At 37.1% G+C, this 16,807-nt stretch overlaps 1 protein-coding gene across 1 annotated transcript; it reads right to left on the bottom strand.

The window, feature by feature from the left end:
- Positions 1-888: 888 nt before the first annotated feature.
- Positions 889-6,874, bottom strand: LOC117632574 (probable inactive receptor kinase At5g10020). The gene is made up of 3 exons (XM_034366100.1): positions 5,971-6,874; positions 3,649-5,199; positions 889-1,694 (listed from the first exon to the last, which is right to left on the bottom strand). The coding sequence occupies exons 1-3, from the start codon at positions 6,872-6,874 to the stop codon at positions 1,105-1,107; spliced, it is 3,045 nt and encodes a 1,014-aa protein (XP_034221991.1). The 3' UTR covers positions 889-1,104.
- Between the last annotated feature and the right edge of the window lie 9,933 nt (positions 6,875-16,807).

The following is a 16,807-nucleotide window of genomic DNA, read 5'->3' as shown; positions in this document are numbered from 1 at the left end:
AGTTGTTGAGTGGTGGTGGGTCTGTGGTGGAGAATGGTGGAGGGAGTTGAGAAAGGAGGAAGAGAAATTGGTTATTTGGAAGATTGGATATGTAGGGAGAGAGAAAGGGATGGAGGAGATAGAGATTGGTTAGGTGTTGGGAATTTGGAATAGTGAAGAGAGGATTTTGAGATTTTGGTTGCCTATTTTCATGCCCTAGGGAAGAAGTAGAGACCAGCTTTTAGCGTGGAATTTTGGTCTGACAAAATTGTCCCTCCGCGTGGTTGCTCCGTTAAAGAAATTGACAAAAAATTTATCTTGTACTTGAATTGCTACAAATATGAAAATACATAGTCAAAAATGACGAAATTGAAACTACATGGTCAAAAGTGGTTNAAGTGTCAAATTACAGGGACCAAAAGTGACTTTTCACCTAAAAAGAATTAAAAAAAGAATATATTGGACCGGTTCAGTTTGGTTGAACTGCCAATTTTAAAACCCAAAACAGGATCAGTTCAGCCAATCCAATTCGATTTTTGTTACCAAAATTTGACAATAAAAGTTAAACCCGCACCAAACCGAACGGCTCAGTCAGGTCGTGTTCAATCAGTTTGGCAGTTTAAAATGTCTCGCAAAATGTTGGACAAAGCTTCCGTGAGATGTAAAAGCCAACCTTGTCCATCATCTTTCTACTAATTGAGCTTATATTTTCTTAGATATCCAAAAAATAAAATAAAAATTGGAAATTTTGTGTCCATAAATTTGAAAACACATTATATCCACGTACAGTATTTCCATAAATTTGGGTGCAGAAATAAGCTTGGCAGTTTAAAAGTTTGCAGATTGAGAAATCTCAGTGATGAAGATCTAAAATTAATACCACACGAATTCCAGTATGAAAATCATACCCCACATATGCCACTAGGGGTCAACAAAAATTATTCACCCCACATATAAACAATGAACTTATTTTCCTCTGAACTGTACCACTACCTGTTTGGCTTTGTCAATTACAGGATCAGTTGACAATCAATTAGTAAATTACACAAAAATGAAAAAAGAATCGATGTATGGTGTTAGTACCAATGACTACAGTTAGAGCATTTGTTGTACCTGGGATGCCCTTTAGTTCACTATACCTGAAATCTCTTCAAACACAGTTTTGATGTCGGGTCTTTCCGATGCTGGTTGGATACATCTTAGAGCTACCTGTAGCATACCATCAAGAACTCTAGGGGAGTGCTTAACGCTACGCTTTTCCAGAATCACCCTGTCAATGCATTCAAAAGAACGATTTTCTTCTGCCAATAGTCTCACCCAGTCTGTCAAATCAACCACACCGGGTATGCCAGACACAATCTCCCCGGAACTCTTTCCAGTCAAGAGCTCCAACAAGATCACCCCGAACGCATAGACATCACTCTTCAAGGATGGGCAGGGTTTACTTGAGCTAGCAAATTCAGGGGGCCGATAGCCAAGAGCACCTGCATTCAGTACTTGCTCAGTAGTGCCAGCCGGAGTCAAAATTCGGTGGAGACTGTAATCTGTGAGGACTGCGTTCAGACTAGGGGTTTCTAATAAAATATTTGTGGATTTGAGGTTGCCATGGGGAATTGCCTTCTCATTATGTAGGAAGTTCAGACATCGGGCAACATCTACAGAAATTCTGAGCCGTTCCTCAAGAGACAGGGGTGAAAGTTTTCTTGGCTCAACTTCTGTAGACGACTCAGAAAGATTCAGAAAACTCATGTCAGGTGCAGGAATAAAACTAGAAAAAGATTTTTAAAACATATGCAAAATATTAGAAGGGTGTTGCCGATGTCACCCATAAATTGTCCAATTAAAGTGATGGATTTATTACAGGAAAGTTGGTAGGGGCCAACTGATAATACAAACTCCAATAAAATATGTTTCATGCATTTTAAGCTGTTAATGGCAGATGTTAACTCGCTAAAGCTTTAGGAATATATTTCTTATGGATGCGCCAAAAAAAAAAAAAGTGCCTCCATAATAGTAAATTATTGAAAGGCAAAATAAGACGGGTCATGCATTTTAACAATCATTCAAGACCAAGACATTTGATAAATAAAAAATTCACAGAAACCACACAACACATTTGGTGAAATACTACTATAAACAGTAACAAAAGGTGTCTCCTACTCTAAAAGCACAACAATTTCCCATTAATGAACACCTGATACACCTTAGCATAAACTGCCATCCTAACCTAACAGGTTGTAAATTTACAGTAGAATAGCACATAGTAAAAGACATCAATTTCAATAAAATAAATCTAGGTCATTTAAAATACATTGCCCTCTCTCTTTGGACAATTTTCAGCATTGGTTACAGGTTTTAGTACGCTAGGATGTCGGCCAGGTTCTGTCAGCCAGACTGAAGTTCTGGCACACAATTAATATTCTCTAATAAATAATACAAAGTAAATTTTGTTAAAGGATATTCAAGGGATGATTAAAAGGAAATTTTTCATTGCAACTCCATCCCAAAGTTATACCATAGCACAGAGTTTATGGAGAAAAATCAATTAACACAAGTGCATATCTTAGTTTATTGTCATTAAAGACTGACCAAAAGTAAAATCAGATGTTACTGATGTTGATTTACAACTCATCAGTTTTCAAAATCATGACTAGATTCCAAGATTGCATGTGTCATGATCATAGATTATTTATCATCTCGGCGAGCAATTATTGTACCTCCTAGAAACTTTTATAGTAAAAAACTAGGGACTAATGGTAACAAGGTAAAAACTGTGACTTTCTTTATAATGAAATGAATCCAGATCAATTCAGTTTAGTGCTACACATTAAAAATAAAATGCTCAAAACTCAAACTTTCCTAGGGGTTTACTAAGGATACATAAACCTCCTTTACCCAAGCTCTCTTGTTTAACTATTTAAAGTTTTTCTGCACTGTAATCTTCGACCTAATTCCCAAATCCTACTATCGGAAAAGAACAAAAAAAAATTCCCGTTGATCTATTTACCATTCCTTAGTCCTGAAAACCAATCAAACTGGATTCCGAGTGTACTTTGTTATCTTATACAGTAGAATTCTTTTGTTACCCACAGACCACTGGTAAACAAGTAAAAATAGTGAATTGTAGAATGACCAAATGGATCCAGATCATTTTACCTTGTCACAGAGTAAGACCAGCATAAAGCTCATTCAAACCTCCTTAGAGGTTTAGGAAAAATACATGGACATCACTCCTATTTTTAGAAATTTATACCAAGCCCTCTGGTTTAACTACTAATAGATTTTCTGCACTGTTATGATCTACCTAACTCATCATAAATTTCATTGAGTTCCAAAAGTTTCTCATATGCATCCTTACTACTCTCAAAATTAACATAAAATTGAAACCTATTGAAACCTCTATATCTAGTAAAGACACATTAAAATAAATATCACACAGATTTTATTTTTTGGAGGAGAGAAAGAAATGCTAGTAAAATCAAGGTGTACACAAGGAACAATATTACACTCCCAGCATTTTAGATATATGTGGGAGCTTTACCAAGACCAGAAAACAAAAATAATGGGCTCAGCTTGGCTTGGCAATTTCATTTTGCTGAGATTTTAATGGAAACAATATTCGGGAGATTCTTATTTCAAATCCTAAAATGAAAGATAACAGAGTCTTACCATGGAGATGGAATGCCAACGATTGTGCATTAATATAAGTTGATATAATCAGTTTCTCATGCTCCTTTGGGCCCCAGTAGTAACCGAGCAGAGAAACCAGATTCGGATGTCTGATGTTTCCTAGTTTCTTTACTTCTCTTGCAAATTCTTTCCTCCCTTTTGCTATACCCTCCCTTAGCCATTTCACAGCCAATACATGACCTGAGTCAAGCATAGCTTTGTACATTGTTCCATGACAACTCCTTCCAATAGCTTCTGCAGGAGCACATGAAAGTTCTTCTGCTGTGAACACCAAGGAGCCATCAAACAGATGTAAATCACCAGCCAATTTATCTGGAGAACAAGTTTTGAGCACATCAGGACTCTCAAGAGGTTGTTGATTTTTAGAAGGTGATAGATTTGATGATGATAAGAGAGACATAGGAGCAGATGTCCCTTCCTCTTTTTTGGTTGACTCAGGAAGACCCAAATTCTTAGGTTTCTTTAGAACTGATGAAGTATCAGAGGCATCATGAGGATACCTTGTTTGGGATGATGGTGAAAGATCTTGAGAAGATTTTGAGCCGTCTACACTTTTTTCAGGTACCGATCTATGAGAAAGGGCAGAATCTCCTTGTTCGACAGCTTTCTTCCCAGAATTTTCTTTCGAACTTGTACATTCCTGCCAATGACCCCTGTAATAGATCATCATACATGAAAGCGCTAAAACAGCAGCACCACCAACCAAACCTGCTATGAGGGAAATTCTAATAGCAGCTTTCTTAAGGGGCCTGTGCTCCCTAGAAGTATTATTGAGGACACCCTTCGGTGATGATAGGGAATGGGGAAATTTTAGCAAAGAGTTCCCTGGATAAAATGCGGAATCAGGAAACTGCCGTAAGTTTTCAGGTACAACACCAGAGAGATGATTGAAAGACACGTTAAATCCTTTTAGTTGATCTGGAAAGTCTTCAGGAATGATACCGTCAAAATTGTTCTTAGATAGGTTGAGATATACCAAGCTATGAAACTCACTGATCTCTGCGGGCAAATGACCACTCAATGAGTTATTAGACAGATCTATAAATACCAGGCTCAGATTTTGAGTGGAACTGTTTGAAGGATGACTTGAGATTTCCTGGACAGGTATTGACCCGGAGAAATTGTTGCCTGACAAGTTAAGATCAGTCAATTTAGTTGATGAGAAAAAGCTGGGAAGAAGGAATCCTTGTAGTCGGTTGAGGCTAAGATCAATCACTTTTAGCTCTGGGTATGTACCCAATACTGGTGGAAGAGCACCTTCTAATGAGTTGTTGGATATCTTAAATGAAGTTAGCCTAAGAAATTGAGATGTTTCATTAGGCAAGCTTCCTGTCAAGGAATTGGAACTTAGCTGGATAACTTCAATGTAATTTCCCCAACGTCGGATTGGGGACAAGTTACCTGTGAGCATATTATTACTCAGATCTATGATGGCACAGTGCCCAACCATGGCAGGTAAGGAGCCTGACAATTTGTTCGAAGAAATATTAAGCTTCTTCAGAGTTGCAGAGGTGATGCTTCGTACTGGACCTGTCATGAAGGTAAACAATATAACTGTATAGAGGAAAGAGAGGAGGAAAACAGGAGTAAATGAATGAAATTGTAAATTTGAAGATGATATGATGACTTGCAGACCTCAAGCAATAACACACGAAATATCATGCAAAAGAGAAATTCCGCATATTGAAAAGATGGACGGGCCACTGCCCTCACTGTAGCATTTATACTAAAACTGATTCTTAAAATGATTATGATTGTCCACTCATGATTACATGTACATCAAAAAGACATAGCATTTGTTATGCTTGTTCATGCTCACACCTTCCCCCAACTTAAATCCCTGTCCGACCAAGATGAAAATTTAGTCCCCACTACTGGCTATAGAAACTTAAATCTGCACGCTCTGTTTCTGATGGTTCATGAAGAACTTCGGATCATGGTTTTACATGAAGATGCTAATGTAAGCATGTCAACATTGTCATCCAACATATTTTTATGTGATAATGTCATTAGAGATTAATTGCGTAAAGCAATAGCATTTCTATTACAGAGAGAAAAATAACTAAATAAAAGGGCATTCTTTGATGCGATCGTAAGTCAGTTATTTCCACTTCGTTTATTTTCAATTTCCAAGTCTGAAAAAAGAAATTCCCAAACAGGACTATCAATTTCCATACGCAATTTGAAATATAAAAAGAAAGAAAGTCCTTTTACATATCCTCCACCAAAAAAAAAAAAAAAAAGAAGAAGAAAGAGTTGTGTGCCAAAGCTAAGTGTAGAAAACTGTTAGAATCAACATACCTTCAAGTTTGTTAAGACTAAGATCCAGTTCGGACAAGAGCATTGAGCTCTCTTGAAATAGAGCTTCCGGTAGAGAACCAGAGAGCTGGTTGCTTCCAAGCCGAAGTGTGCGCAGAGAGAAAACAAAATTGAAGGAAGGCATAGGACCCACTAACTGATTATAACTAGCATCAAATGTCTCCAAACTATCAAAATATGGCATCCCATCGTGAGGAAAAAGCTCTCCAACCAAGGAATTGTGGCTAACATTCAAATATTGAATAGATGAAACAAGAGAGGAGTTACCACGTCCCAAATCCAATGAACCAGAAAACAGATTGCTGCTCAGATCAACATGGACCAAGCTACCCATTTTGGGTAGAAAATTCATAATGTCTCCAAAAAAGCCATTAGCTCGAGCATCTATATACCTCAACTGTTCAAGTTTGCCTAAACCAGTGGGAATAATGCCTTTAAATTGGTTTGAAGAAAGATTCAAAAGCACTAAACTCTTTAAGTTGACCAAAGCAGAGGGTATTAACCCATGAAACAAATTGCATGAGAGATCCAAGTATTCCAGGGTCTCAAATAAACCAACCTTTGAGATGGTCCCCGTCAGCTGGTTGTTTGAAACCGACAAATTGCGAAGCATTTTAAGACCTGTAATGGCTGAAAAGCTGAACTCACCAACCAGTCCAGCATCATTTACAGTGATTGATGTCACATGGCCATTGCTACACGCTATCCCAACCCAATTCAGAGGGCAGCCATCAGAGTCCACGGACTTTGAATCCCATGAAACAAGAACTTTCCCAGTAGGGTCTTTCTGAATGCCTTCTCTGAGCTCTAAGAGTGCTCCCAGATCTGACTGTCCTGATGCAATTACTACTAACAGCAGAAATAATATCAAATTGATTGTCTGCATTACTCCTTGAACAGCCCCAAGCACCCAAACTTGAGGGAAAAGAAAGAGAATGAGAACTTACCAAGTTACAACACAAAGATATTTACTCTTCTTAGAAGTATGAAAGGAAGGAAGAGTTCAAGAATTGGTGCAAATTTAAATTCAAGTGGCAACTATTTGGATACAAAGATATGGATTTTACAAGAAAGACAAGTAGCAATAAGTAATAGGGGAGAGAGAGAGAGAGATATGGATTTTACAAGAAAGACGAGAGAGAGAGAGAGAGAGAGAGAGAGAGAGAGAGAGAGAGAGAGAGAGAGCTCAATAAAATCAGTCAACAATGGAAACTGAGAATTGAAGAAGCCTACTTAATTTATTTCCCACAGCTCCACAATGGCTATGATAGTGAACCCACTCTCATAAATCCCAACAAAATCAAGCGAATCCCAAAATGTAGCAACAAAACCATACTCAACATTTACAGAAAATGCAATAATGCCTAGAAAACAGACAGCTCCAAGAATGAGCAGCTCTGCATAATTAAGAACACTTCAAGTACAACAACAACAAGAGTTCAGAGTGCTAAGAATCTAGGGTTGTTTGGGAAAGAATTTTGTAATTATTGGTATCTGGGCTACTTTTGGGCCTGTGTTTGATGAGCTAGCCTCGTATTATTTTGGGCCATATCTAATGGAAGTTTTCTTCTTCAGCCGGAAAGAAACGAGAAAAGTCCACGCAGGTTGAAAATTCAGAAGAAGAGGAGCGGAAGGAGGTAGGTGGTGGTGCGGTGTATTATCAATCATTATTTGTGAGGAAAGCCAGATAGAGGGACAGCTGCTTCACTTTTCCGAAGGCATTACTGTTAGTTGGAAACAATATACAATTCATTGGGCTTAGTGCCTTCACTCCCTCACTCACTCAAAGTGAGTGTGATGGTTTGACCTCGGCTCTGGCCTTCACCCACTATTATTTTTATAATTGTGATTTTTATTGTAGATTTATTTAGCAAAAACATTTACATAAGACAATCTCCAAGTCAAGGGGTCTAAGGTCCACTTTGGAATTGTTGTCTTTTTTTAAAAAAAGAAGTTGATTCTGATGTGTTTTAAAAAGAATTAGCTGTAAAGTAAAGCAATTAAACGTTTGGTAAACTGTAATTTTAAAAGTGTTGTGAGTATAAAAAGTAGTGTCAGAGCGTTTGGTAAATTTTACTGTAAAAGTGCTGTAACTGTTTATAATAACTAAAATAGACATGATGCTAAAAGTGTTTTTTTACTAATCTGTTTTGTAAAACATAAACCTTGAAAGTGTTGTTATACTTTTCTCCCTAAAAATTATATTAATCTTTGCTTAAAGAAAAATAAAAATTCAATTTTCGAACAAAATATATCATTTGTTTTCTAGGACCAAATATAACCTACTTTTGTTTAGGCTCACATGACTTTATACACAATCACTTTATACTCTGCTAGAACAACCTTGGGTATGCATAAATTTGAACTCTCAAGGTCTGGGAAAAGCAAAAATAATTAGGTATTGAATAAATCTTCCAACAAAGAAAAAGAGATCACCACGGTAGTGGGTTAATAAACCATCCTTCAAATTGAATAAGTAATAAATATTTTTTTGACAAATCCATCGTTCTAATAAGGTTTAAATTGTAGCAATAAAAAATGGAAATAAAGAAATTGTCTAAGAAGATACATTAATTAATCTTGTTGCAATCTTGTTCCTTAATGTTTCTACTTCTTGTGCTCCAGGGCCATAAGTAATATGATATCCTTCTTGTGCATCACCCTCCATCTCCATTGCATTTGGGTTGTTATTTACTTTGTGAAAATGAATATCAAGCTGTGCATGCCTCCTTATGTAGTTGTGAAGTGTCATAGTTGCAATTACTATCTTCACTTGCTTATGGAATGGATAGGTAGGCATGTCTCGTAAAATACTCCACTTTTTCTTCCATACACCAAAAGTGCGTTCAATGACACTCCAAAGGGAAAAGTGTATGTGATTAAATACTTCTCTAGAACCTATTGGTTGAGTGCCCTACGAAAATCTGGAAGATGATACCTTTCACCTGTATATGGTCCCAAATACCCGCTCATTTGTGGGTAACCTGCATCCACAAGATAATATTTTCCTGTAACCAATAAGATATGTTTAATTGTAATATAATTTGAAAGTGAAAAAATTATAAGTTTAATGATATGCACATATTTGAAACATTACCATTTGGAGGTTTAGGAAAATTTAAAGCATTGTTTCGTAATGCTGATAAAAATATCCTTGTATCGTGTGCAGTGTCTTCCCACCTTGCACATGCAAAGATGAATTGCATGTCAAAATTACATGCAGCCATTATGTTTTGAGTCGGTATTCCTTTCTTGCCAATATATGGTACTTGATCTTCAGGAGGTATTGATGCTTGAACATGTACGCCATCTATAGCACCAATGCAATCTTGCAAACAATAAGAAAAATATTTCAATAAATATTACTTTGTTCATAAAACAATCGATAAATTGTTGCATCTAATTCTTACCTTAAAATGGGGCATATATCTTGAATCTCTCAATATCTCTTTCGGGACTCCATTAAACTCAGGATCCGAGGGTTTTAAGACATCAACGGCCATAAGGCATACAATATCAAGTAATGTATCTACTAACAGTTTCACCATAATGATGAAGGTGCCCAAGCATGGTCACCAGTGGCGATGGTGTTCATGAACATTCTATCAAACTTCTCTTCCATATCAGGTTTAATACCATTTCTACGTAGTTTTGCATATTTGGGATTTATCTGCATTTCAAAGAGAACAACATTAAATACTATTATAGAGGTTTCATTGAATTATAATAAACAAACAACATTAAAAAAAAAATTAATAATAACATACTTGAATTTTGTTATGCCACCATTCATCAGAAGCATCAACAGTCCCAAGTTTGGAATTCCACCCAAGACCAGTTCCTTTCCAATTAGTCATTTCCATATTTTCCATTGCTCTTTAAGTGCATCCCACTTATTTTTCAATTGTGATTTATTATACTCTACTCCTGTCTCTTTACTCATGTTAATCCTCACATTTTCTCATCATTCTTTCTTAAAGTGAGTGCCAAGATGATTTCCTGCATCCACCTCCTTGATACACAAGTCACAAAATGTATTTTGATTATTCCATACAGCAAGAACTCATAAAGCTTGGGCCTTTTACAGGACAAGCAACCCCACAATGGGTAAGAAAGCTTCCAACTTGGAAGAATTAGAGTTGAAGGAAAGCAAGGTTGCCCTGCCATTGAAGGACCTTTCGGACCATATGGATTCCATCCCTAAAAACTGTCATACACAAGAGATTAAAGAATACACATATCCCTAAAAACTATAATCAATAGCTTTGAGGAGATTGATAATTTACCTTTGAAAATAGATTGAGTGAAACGTCTGCAAACTTTGGGAGGTTACAGGAGATTGAGTGAATAGATTGAAAACTTGGGAGGCTACAGGAAATACTAAACTTTGGTGTCTGCAGACTTGAGAGAAATACGAGAGATAAATTTCTAACCTAATAAGGGTATTTGTGGAATTGCAAAAAATTCATTAAAGGGAGTGCAACCACCACCTCCACTCCATCACCACCACTACCACCACATGATTAGTACATAACACTTTCAACATCATGTCTATTTTAGTCATTATTCACAGTAACAAAAATTTTATATTAAAATTTACCAAACGATTTTGGCACTGTTTTTTGCACTAACAGCACTTTAAAAATATTGTTTACCAAAAATGGAGCTGTTTTACTTTACAGCTAATTATTTTTAAAGCACAGCAGAAGCAACTTTTTTTAAAAGTGACAACAATCCCAAACTGGGCCTAAAAGCTGCTTTCAAAAGACCATTGTTTTTAAAATAAGCAGGATATTTTATTTTTACCAAACACCTTAAACTGTTTAACTTTAAAGTTAAGCAGGTTTTTGGCCAAAAAAAAAACAATCCCAAATGAGGCCTAATTCAGTGAAAAAATTGTCTTAACTTGCAGACCAGTGGTCTTAGATTCGAACTTTCATAGCACCTTGGTAAGCCAATATAGTCTTGTCTAGTGGAAAAGAGCATTGACTTGTGTTTGTACCATATCTGACCGGCCTCTCATGCCATGACACGTGGAAAGGATCTGACACCAAGCAGGGCCAAGTAGCCCATGTTGGCCAGCCCAGTCATGCAAGCCCACAACCCCCTGCCGATTTAGCCTCCCAGAAGGTATCTTGCAAGAATCTCTAGGCTTCCTCACTGGTATATTCATTGGGACACGTGGCAGCCTCACATCGAAACTTCACACTAAGAGAACACATGAATATTGTTGGATGTAAATAGGTTTATAAAGTGAAGTGCAAGGCCGATAGTTCCATGGAACTTTATTAGGCCTGCATGGTTTCCGAGGGGTCTAATCAACAAGAAGGGGTAGACTATGATGAGAGCTACAGGCCCATTGTCAAACCAGCTATCATTCGAACCCTTCTTGCTTTGGCGATTTCCAAGGATTGACCTCTTCAACAATTAGATGTTTACAATACCTTTTTAAATGGAATACTATAGGAAGAAGCCTATATGAAACAATCCCCTGGCTTCACTTATCCTTCTTGACCTAAGTATGTGTGTGCAAACTTCATACAGCTCTATATGGCCTTAAGCAAGCTCCCTAATCTCTCTGTTTTTTTTACTTACTGAAGGATTCTTTCACAACTATTTAGATGCTTCTCTTTTTATTTGACACGCCTAGGATCCCTCAGTTTTTGTCCTTATTTATGTTGATGATATTATTGATACAGGTCACCGAGCTCATTAAATATCAACTTTCATTGATCTTTTTTGCTCCATGTTTGATAATCGGCGGATGGGTGACATTAGCTATTTTATTGGCATGGAGATTCGTCGTACTCCAAGTACCATCTCATTATCTGAGGCTCGTTATGCCCTGGTTCTTTTGAAGAAATTTCATATGTAGTCTTGTAAGCCCAGTCCCACGCCCTTGACTTCCAGTAGTCGTCTCTCCTTTCTTAATGGTGATCCTTTGTAGGATGCTGCTACTTATCTGAGTATGGTTGGTGAGTTATAATATGTGACCTTGTCTCGTCCAGAAATTTCCTATGTAGTCTGGTTCTATTGATGATCGTCGGTCTACTATCGGTGCTTGTATTTTTCTTAGCCCTAATTCTTGCTTGGACAACCTAGAAGCAATCCACTGTTTCTCATTCCAGCACTAAAGCGGAGTACCGTGCTTTAGGTACTACGCATGCTGAGATTCAATGATTCTATTACTAGTTTCGTGGGCTTGAAATTCCTCTTTGTGCGTCATCTTACATCTTTGTTGATAATATGTTCGCGCTTTATATTGCTGCTAATCCTATTTTTCATGTTCGAACACATCACATTGAAATTGATTTTCACTTTGTTCGTGAGTTACTTGCTTAAGGAGTTCTTTGCACTCGTTATATTTCGTCTACTCATCAATTGGTTGACATCTCACTAAAGGCCTAACCCGTGATCCTTTTTATTTTCTTGTTCCCAAGCTTCAACTCCACTACATTTTGTCTTGCTTGGGTGAGGGAGTCAAGAGACTAATTTGACCCCTGCATCAGTTTCTCCATAACCACTGATGTCTCACTCAAACCATGCATTGACTTATCACCATTTAGAGAATTTTAATGGGCAATTTATTTTATAATAATAATAATAATAATAATAATAATAATAATAATAATAATAATAATAATAATACTTTTTATACCACATTTATTGACCACATTGAAGACCACCTCTCTAATAAAGGTGGGCCACACTAGTATATATGGAACCGATCTGTATTAGAGAGGTGGTCAACAATATAATCAGTAAATGTGGTCCAAATAGCAACACCCTTATTATAATTATAATATTATTTGTATTGATAGCCTAACATATTTGTATTAATAGTCTAGGTTGTTATTTACCATAAGTAGGCTTGTGCAAAAGTCCACTCTAGCTTGTATGTGTTGAATGAAAATCAACAACAAAAACTAACGTGTTGGGTCCTCTCGAAAAGAGAGCAAGAGGAAAAACCCTAGGGTTAGGTTTTCTAGCAGCCGTCCCTTTTGGGGGTTGGCAGCCTCCTTCTTCCCCCTTCCTTTTCCTTCCCTCACCTCTTGTCTTCTCACACTCTCCTTTTACTCACCCCTCTCCCTTTTTGCTTGGTTTTTTTTTTTTTTTTTTTTTTTGTTCTTTTGTTTTGCAGGTTGTAGTCTCCATATTTGTTATGGTGTTTCTTTCTGTCTTCCAACTCTTTGCATACTCAACAACTCTTGTGATGTCCAAAGAACTATGGTTTTTCTCATAGGAGGTTTTCTTTAACAGGTTTTGGGATGAGTTAGTTTGCTTTTGTGGGGTCCTTCTTTGTTGCCTCCTCTGTGTTCTCTTCTTAGTTTCTTCTCGTATCTTTGACCCTTGGCATGCTAAACAACTCCTGCGATGTACAAAGGACTATGATTGTACTTATAGAAGGCATTCTTTGATAGTTTGGGATACGTTGGTGTGCTCTTCTGCAGGGTCTCTTATGTTGGTTTTTTAGTAGTGTGGTAGTTGGTTCTGTTTATTGTAGTGGTCTTTGTTTGATTTTGTTTTGGACTCTTCTATTAGTCCGTAGCATGTGTGGTACTCTTTTCTGCCCTGGAATTTTTCCCACGTGATTTTCTTAGGAATGTTTCAACGATGCCACTATTCTCATGCTGATCTTTGTACGAAATTATTGGATTATGAATGAAATCCCTTTTTCTTTTCTTTTTTTAAAAATTGAATGAAAATTATCAAGCTTTTCCACCATCAACCCTAATATGCCTAAGATCCTTCAGTTTGGGGCCTAATTGTATAACTAAATATTCTCTACTGCTTTAGTTATAAACCTTCAAAATAAATTATTTTTTAAAGAAAAACCCCCCAAAGACTTTTACAACAAACCGTCATATGAGATTGTTTTTAATTATTGTGGGAATTGGAAACTCTTCTAATAAAAATAGGCTTATTTACTATTCCACCTCTTGGAATTCGAGCTCACCCTCACTTAATCACCCGGAACTCAAATTTCCTCACTTATAAAAAAAAAAATTGAAATTTTCTCACTTTACCATTTCCGTCCATAAATCCCTTAAGTGTGCTAAAGTGGCATGGATATTCTAGTAATTTTAGCCCATATATCTTCTCTCTTCTCTCTGCCTATCTCTCTCTCTCACTCACTCCCATCGCACCCACCCCTTCCCATTTTCTCTCTGCCTCTCTCTTTGTCTCTTTCTTCTCTCACATCCCTTCCTCAGACCCAATCCCCAACCCACCTGTAAGATCCCACATCAACCAACGGAGAGGGGGGTGATGTGCATTATATGTGCACACCCGCATCCATCTAGCACAAGGCCTTTTAGGAGCTCACTAGCTTCGGAGTCGTAGGAACTCAGAAGTTAAGCGAGTTGAGGGCCAGAGCAATCCAAGGATGGGTGACCCACTGGTAAGTTGGTCGTGAGCTCCCAAAAACAAAACCGTGAGGGCAGAGAAGGGGAGCCCAAAGCAGACAATATCGTGCTACGGCGGAGTTGATCCCGGGATGTGACAATTTGGTATCAGAGCCACTCTGCCGTGTGGTGCGAGTGTGCCGACGAGGACGTCGGGCCCTTAAGGGGTGTGGATTGTAAGATCCCACATCAACCAACGGAGATGGGGGTGATGTGCCTTATATGTGCACACCGCATCCATTTAGCACGAGACCTTTTGGGAGCTCACTGGCTTCGGAGTCGTAGGAACTCCGAAGTTAAGCGAATTGGGGGCCAGAGCAATCTCAGGATGGGTGACCCACTTGGAAGTTGGTCGTGAGCTTCTAGAAACAAAACCGTAAGGGCAGAGAAGGGGAGCCCAAAGCGGACAATATCTTACTACGGCAGAGTTGATCCTGGGATGTGACACCACCCCTCATCTCCCTTTGCGATGGGGGTTGGGGAGGAGGAAGAGAGAGAGAGAGAGAGAGAGAGAGAGAGAGAGAGAGAGAGAGAGAGAGAGAGAGTTCATTTAACGGGAAAATGAGATCGCTTTGAGGGGAGGAGGTAACATTGATGGAGTGGGAGAATTGGGGGGGTAAAGTGAGGAAATTTGAGTTTCGAGTGGTTAAGTGAGAGCAAACTCGAGTTCTAAGATGTTAAACAGTAAATAAGCCATATAAATCACTATATTTTTTTATTTACAAGTTATAGTCTAAAATACTCTAAAATAATCTAATTTATAAGGAGGAGAATTTGAACTCGGGTGCAAAAGAGCGGACACGCTGTCATGGCCAACTGGCCTAATAGACATCTGCAAAATATCACTATACTTAGGAGTCATTCTATAGTGGGGCCTTATATATGGCCCTTAGGTAAGGTCATATATCTTAAATGTTGGATCAAACTAACTAATTTGATTCAACAAACCAATTTGATCTAACAGTTAAGAGATTAGGGCCTAAGGGCCATATATAAGGCTCTCACTATAGAATTCTTGTTATACTTAGTGCTCGTTTGGCATTGCTTATTTGGGGTGATAAGTGATTTTTTTTAAATTTTGGGAAGCCCAGCCGGTTTGGTAAACTATGAGAAAATCACTTATTATTAAAAATTGTTGTGAGAGAAAAATATAAGGGAAAGCAGTTAAAGAGGTGCTTTCATTTTTTGATTATGCATAAATCAGTTTTGGAGAGGAGTTGAGTTTAATGATTATGTGGCAATTATTTTTTAATTATGTGGGAATCAATACCAACAACACTTAAAACAAAAAGTTTACCAAATGCCAAACTGATTTCTCTCACAGCTGATTTCTCTCACAACAAATTTGACAGCGATTATTTTTACAGCACAGCAATGTCAAACTGGCCCTTAGTTATCTAGTTGGGTCTAAAAAGAACTCATAAAACAAATGAGTCAACCCAAATTAGAAGTTAAATCCATAACATTAGTCAAGCTGGTTGTTATTAAAAAAATAAAATAAAAAATGGTGCTGACTGGCTTATTAGCCCACATACATTTTTGTAATTTATTTATTTATTTTGGTTTGAGTAATGCTACTCTTATTACATTCCCACATCACCTTATGTGGCACATGAAGTGGACATCCACATCAATTATAAAGTGTCAATAAATCATAAAAGAAAAGAAAAGATTAAATTAATTTTAATTGATGTGGTTGTCCACCTCATCTGCCGCATAAAAAAATATTCAAATAGCATTATTCTTTCGGCATATACTATTTTTGCAATTTCCAATTATGGCTAATTCGCGATCGTTTAAAAAAAAACTATGGCTAATTTGGTTAATAAATGTGATTGAAGATTGGCCATTTTCTGGTCCACTTCCTTTTAATGCATTATGCAACGACAAATGGTTGACTAAAACAAAAACATTACCAATAAATGTATTCCACTACAGAATCAATAAACCATGAATTCTGGTAATCATCAATCATCAATAAAAGCAATATTTTATTGAAAACTTAAGATACGGATTGGAAGTCAAATATTTATATCTTATAATTCTAATATTTATTTGGTTTACATGCAATTAATTAAAAATAAATCATTGCCATAATATTTGGAGCTCATTTAGTTTCACGTTTTATAAATCAACACTTCAACATGGAAATTTTGATTAATCAGAAGAAGTATTTCGGTTAAGGTTGACGAAAGAATTTGAATTCTCAATTGATTGGTTGATTGATTGAATTTTTTCTTTCTTTCTACTTTTCGTTGTTTTGATCACATGCATGCATGCACTATACACATTATATATAGCTCACCTCCCACTGACATTTCACTGTGATCTGAGTTATTTCTAGAGCTCCAAAGCCTTGCTCTTTTTTCTCTCTCGATCTAAATCCTAAACTCTAAATCCTAAACTCATTAGAA

This window comes from Prunus dulcis, chromosome 6 (genome assembly GCF_902201215.1).
Source record: "Prunus dulcis chromosome 6, ALMONDv2, whole genome shotgun sequence".
NCBI classification, from domain to species: Eukaryota; Viridiplantae; Streptophyta; class Magnoliopsida; order Rosales; family Rosaceae; genus Prunus; species Prunus dulcis.
This window is presented reverse-complemented; position numbering and strand designations above follow the sequence as displayed.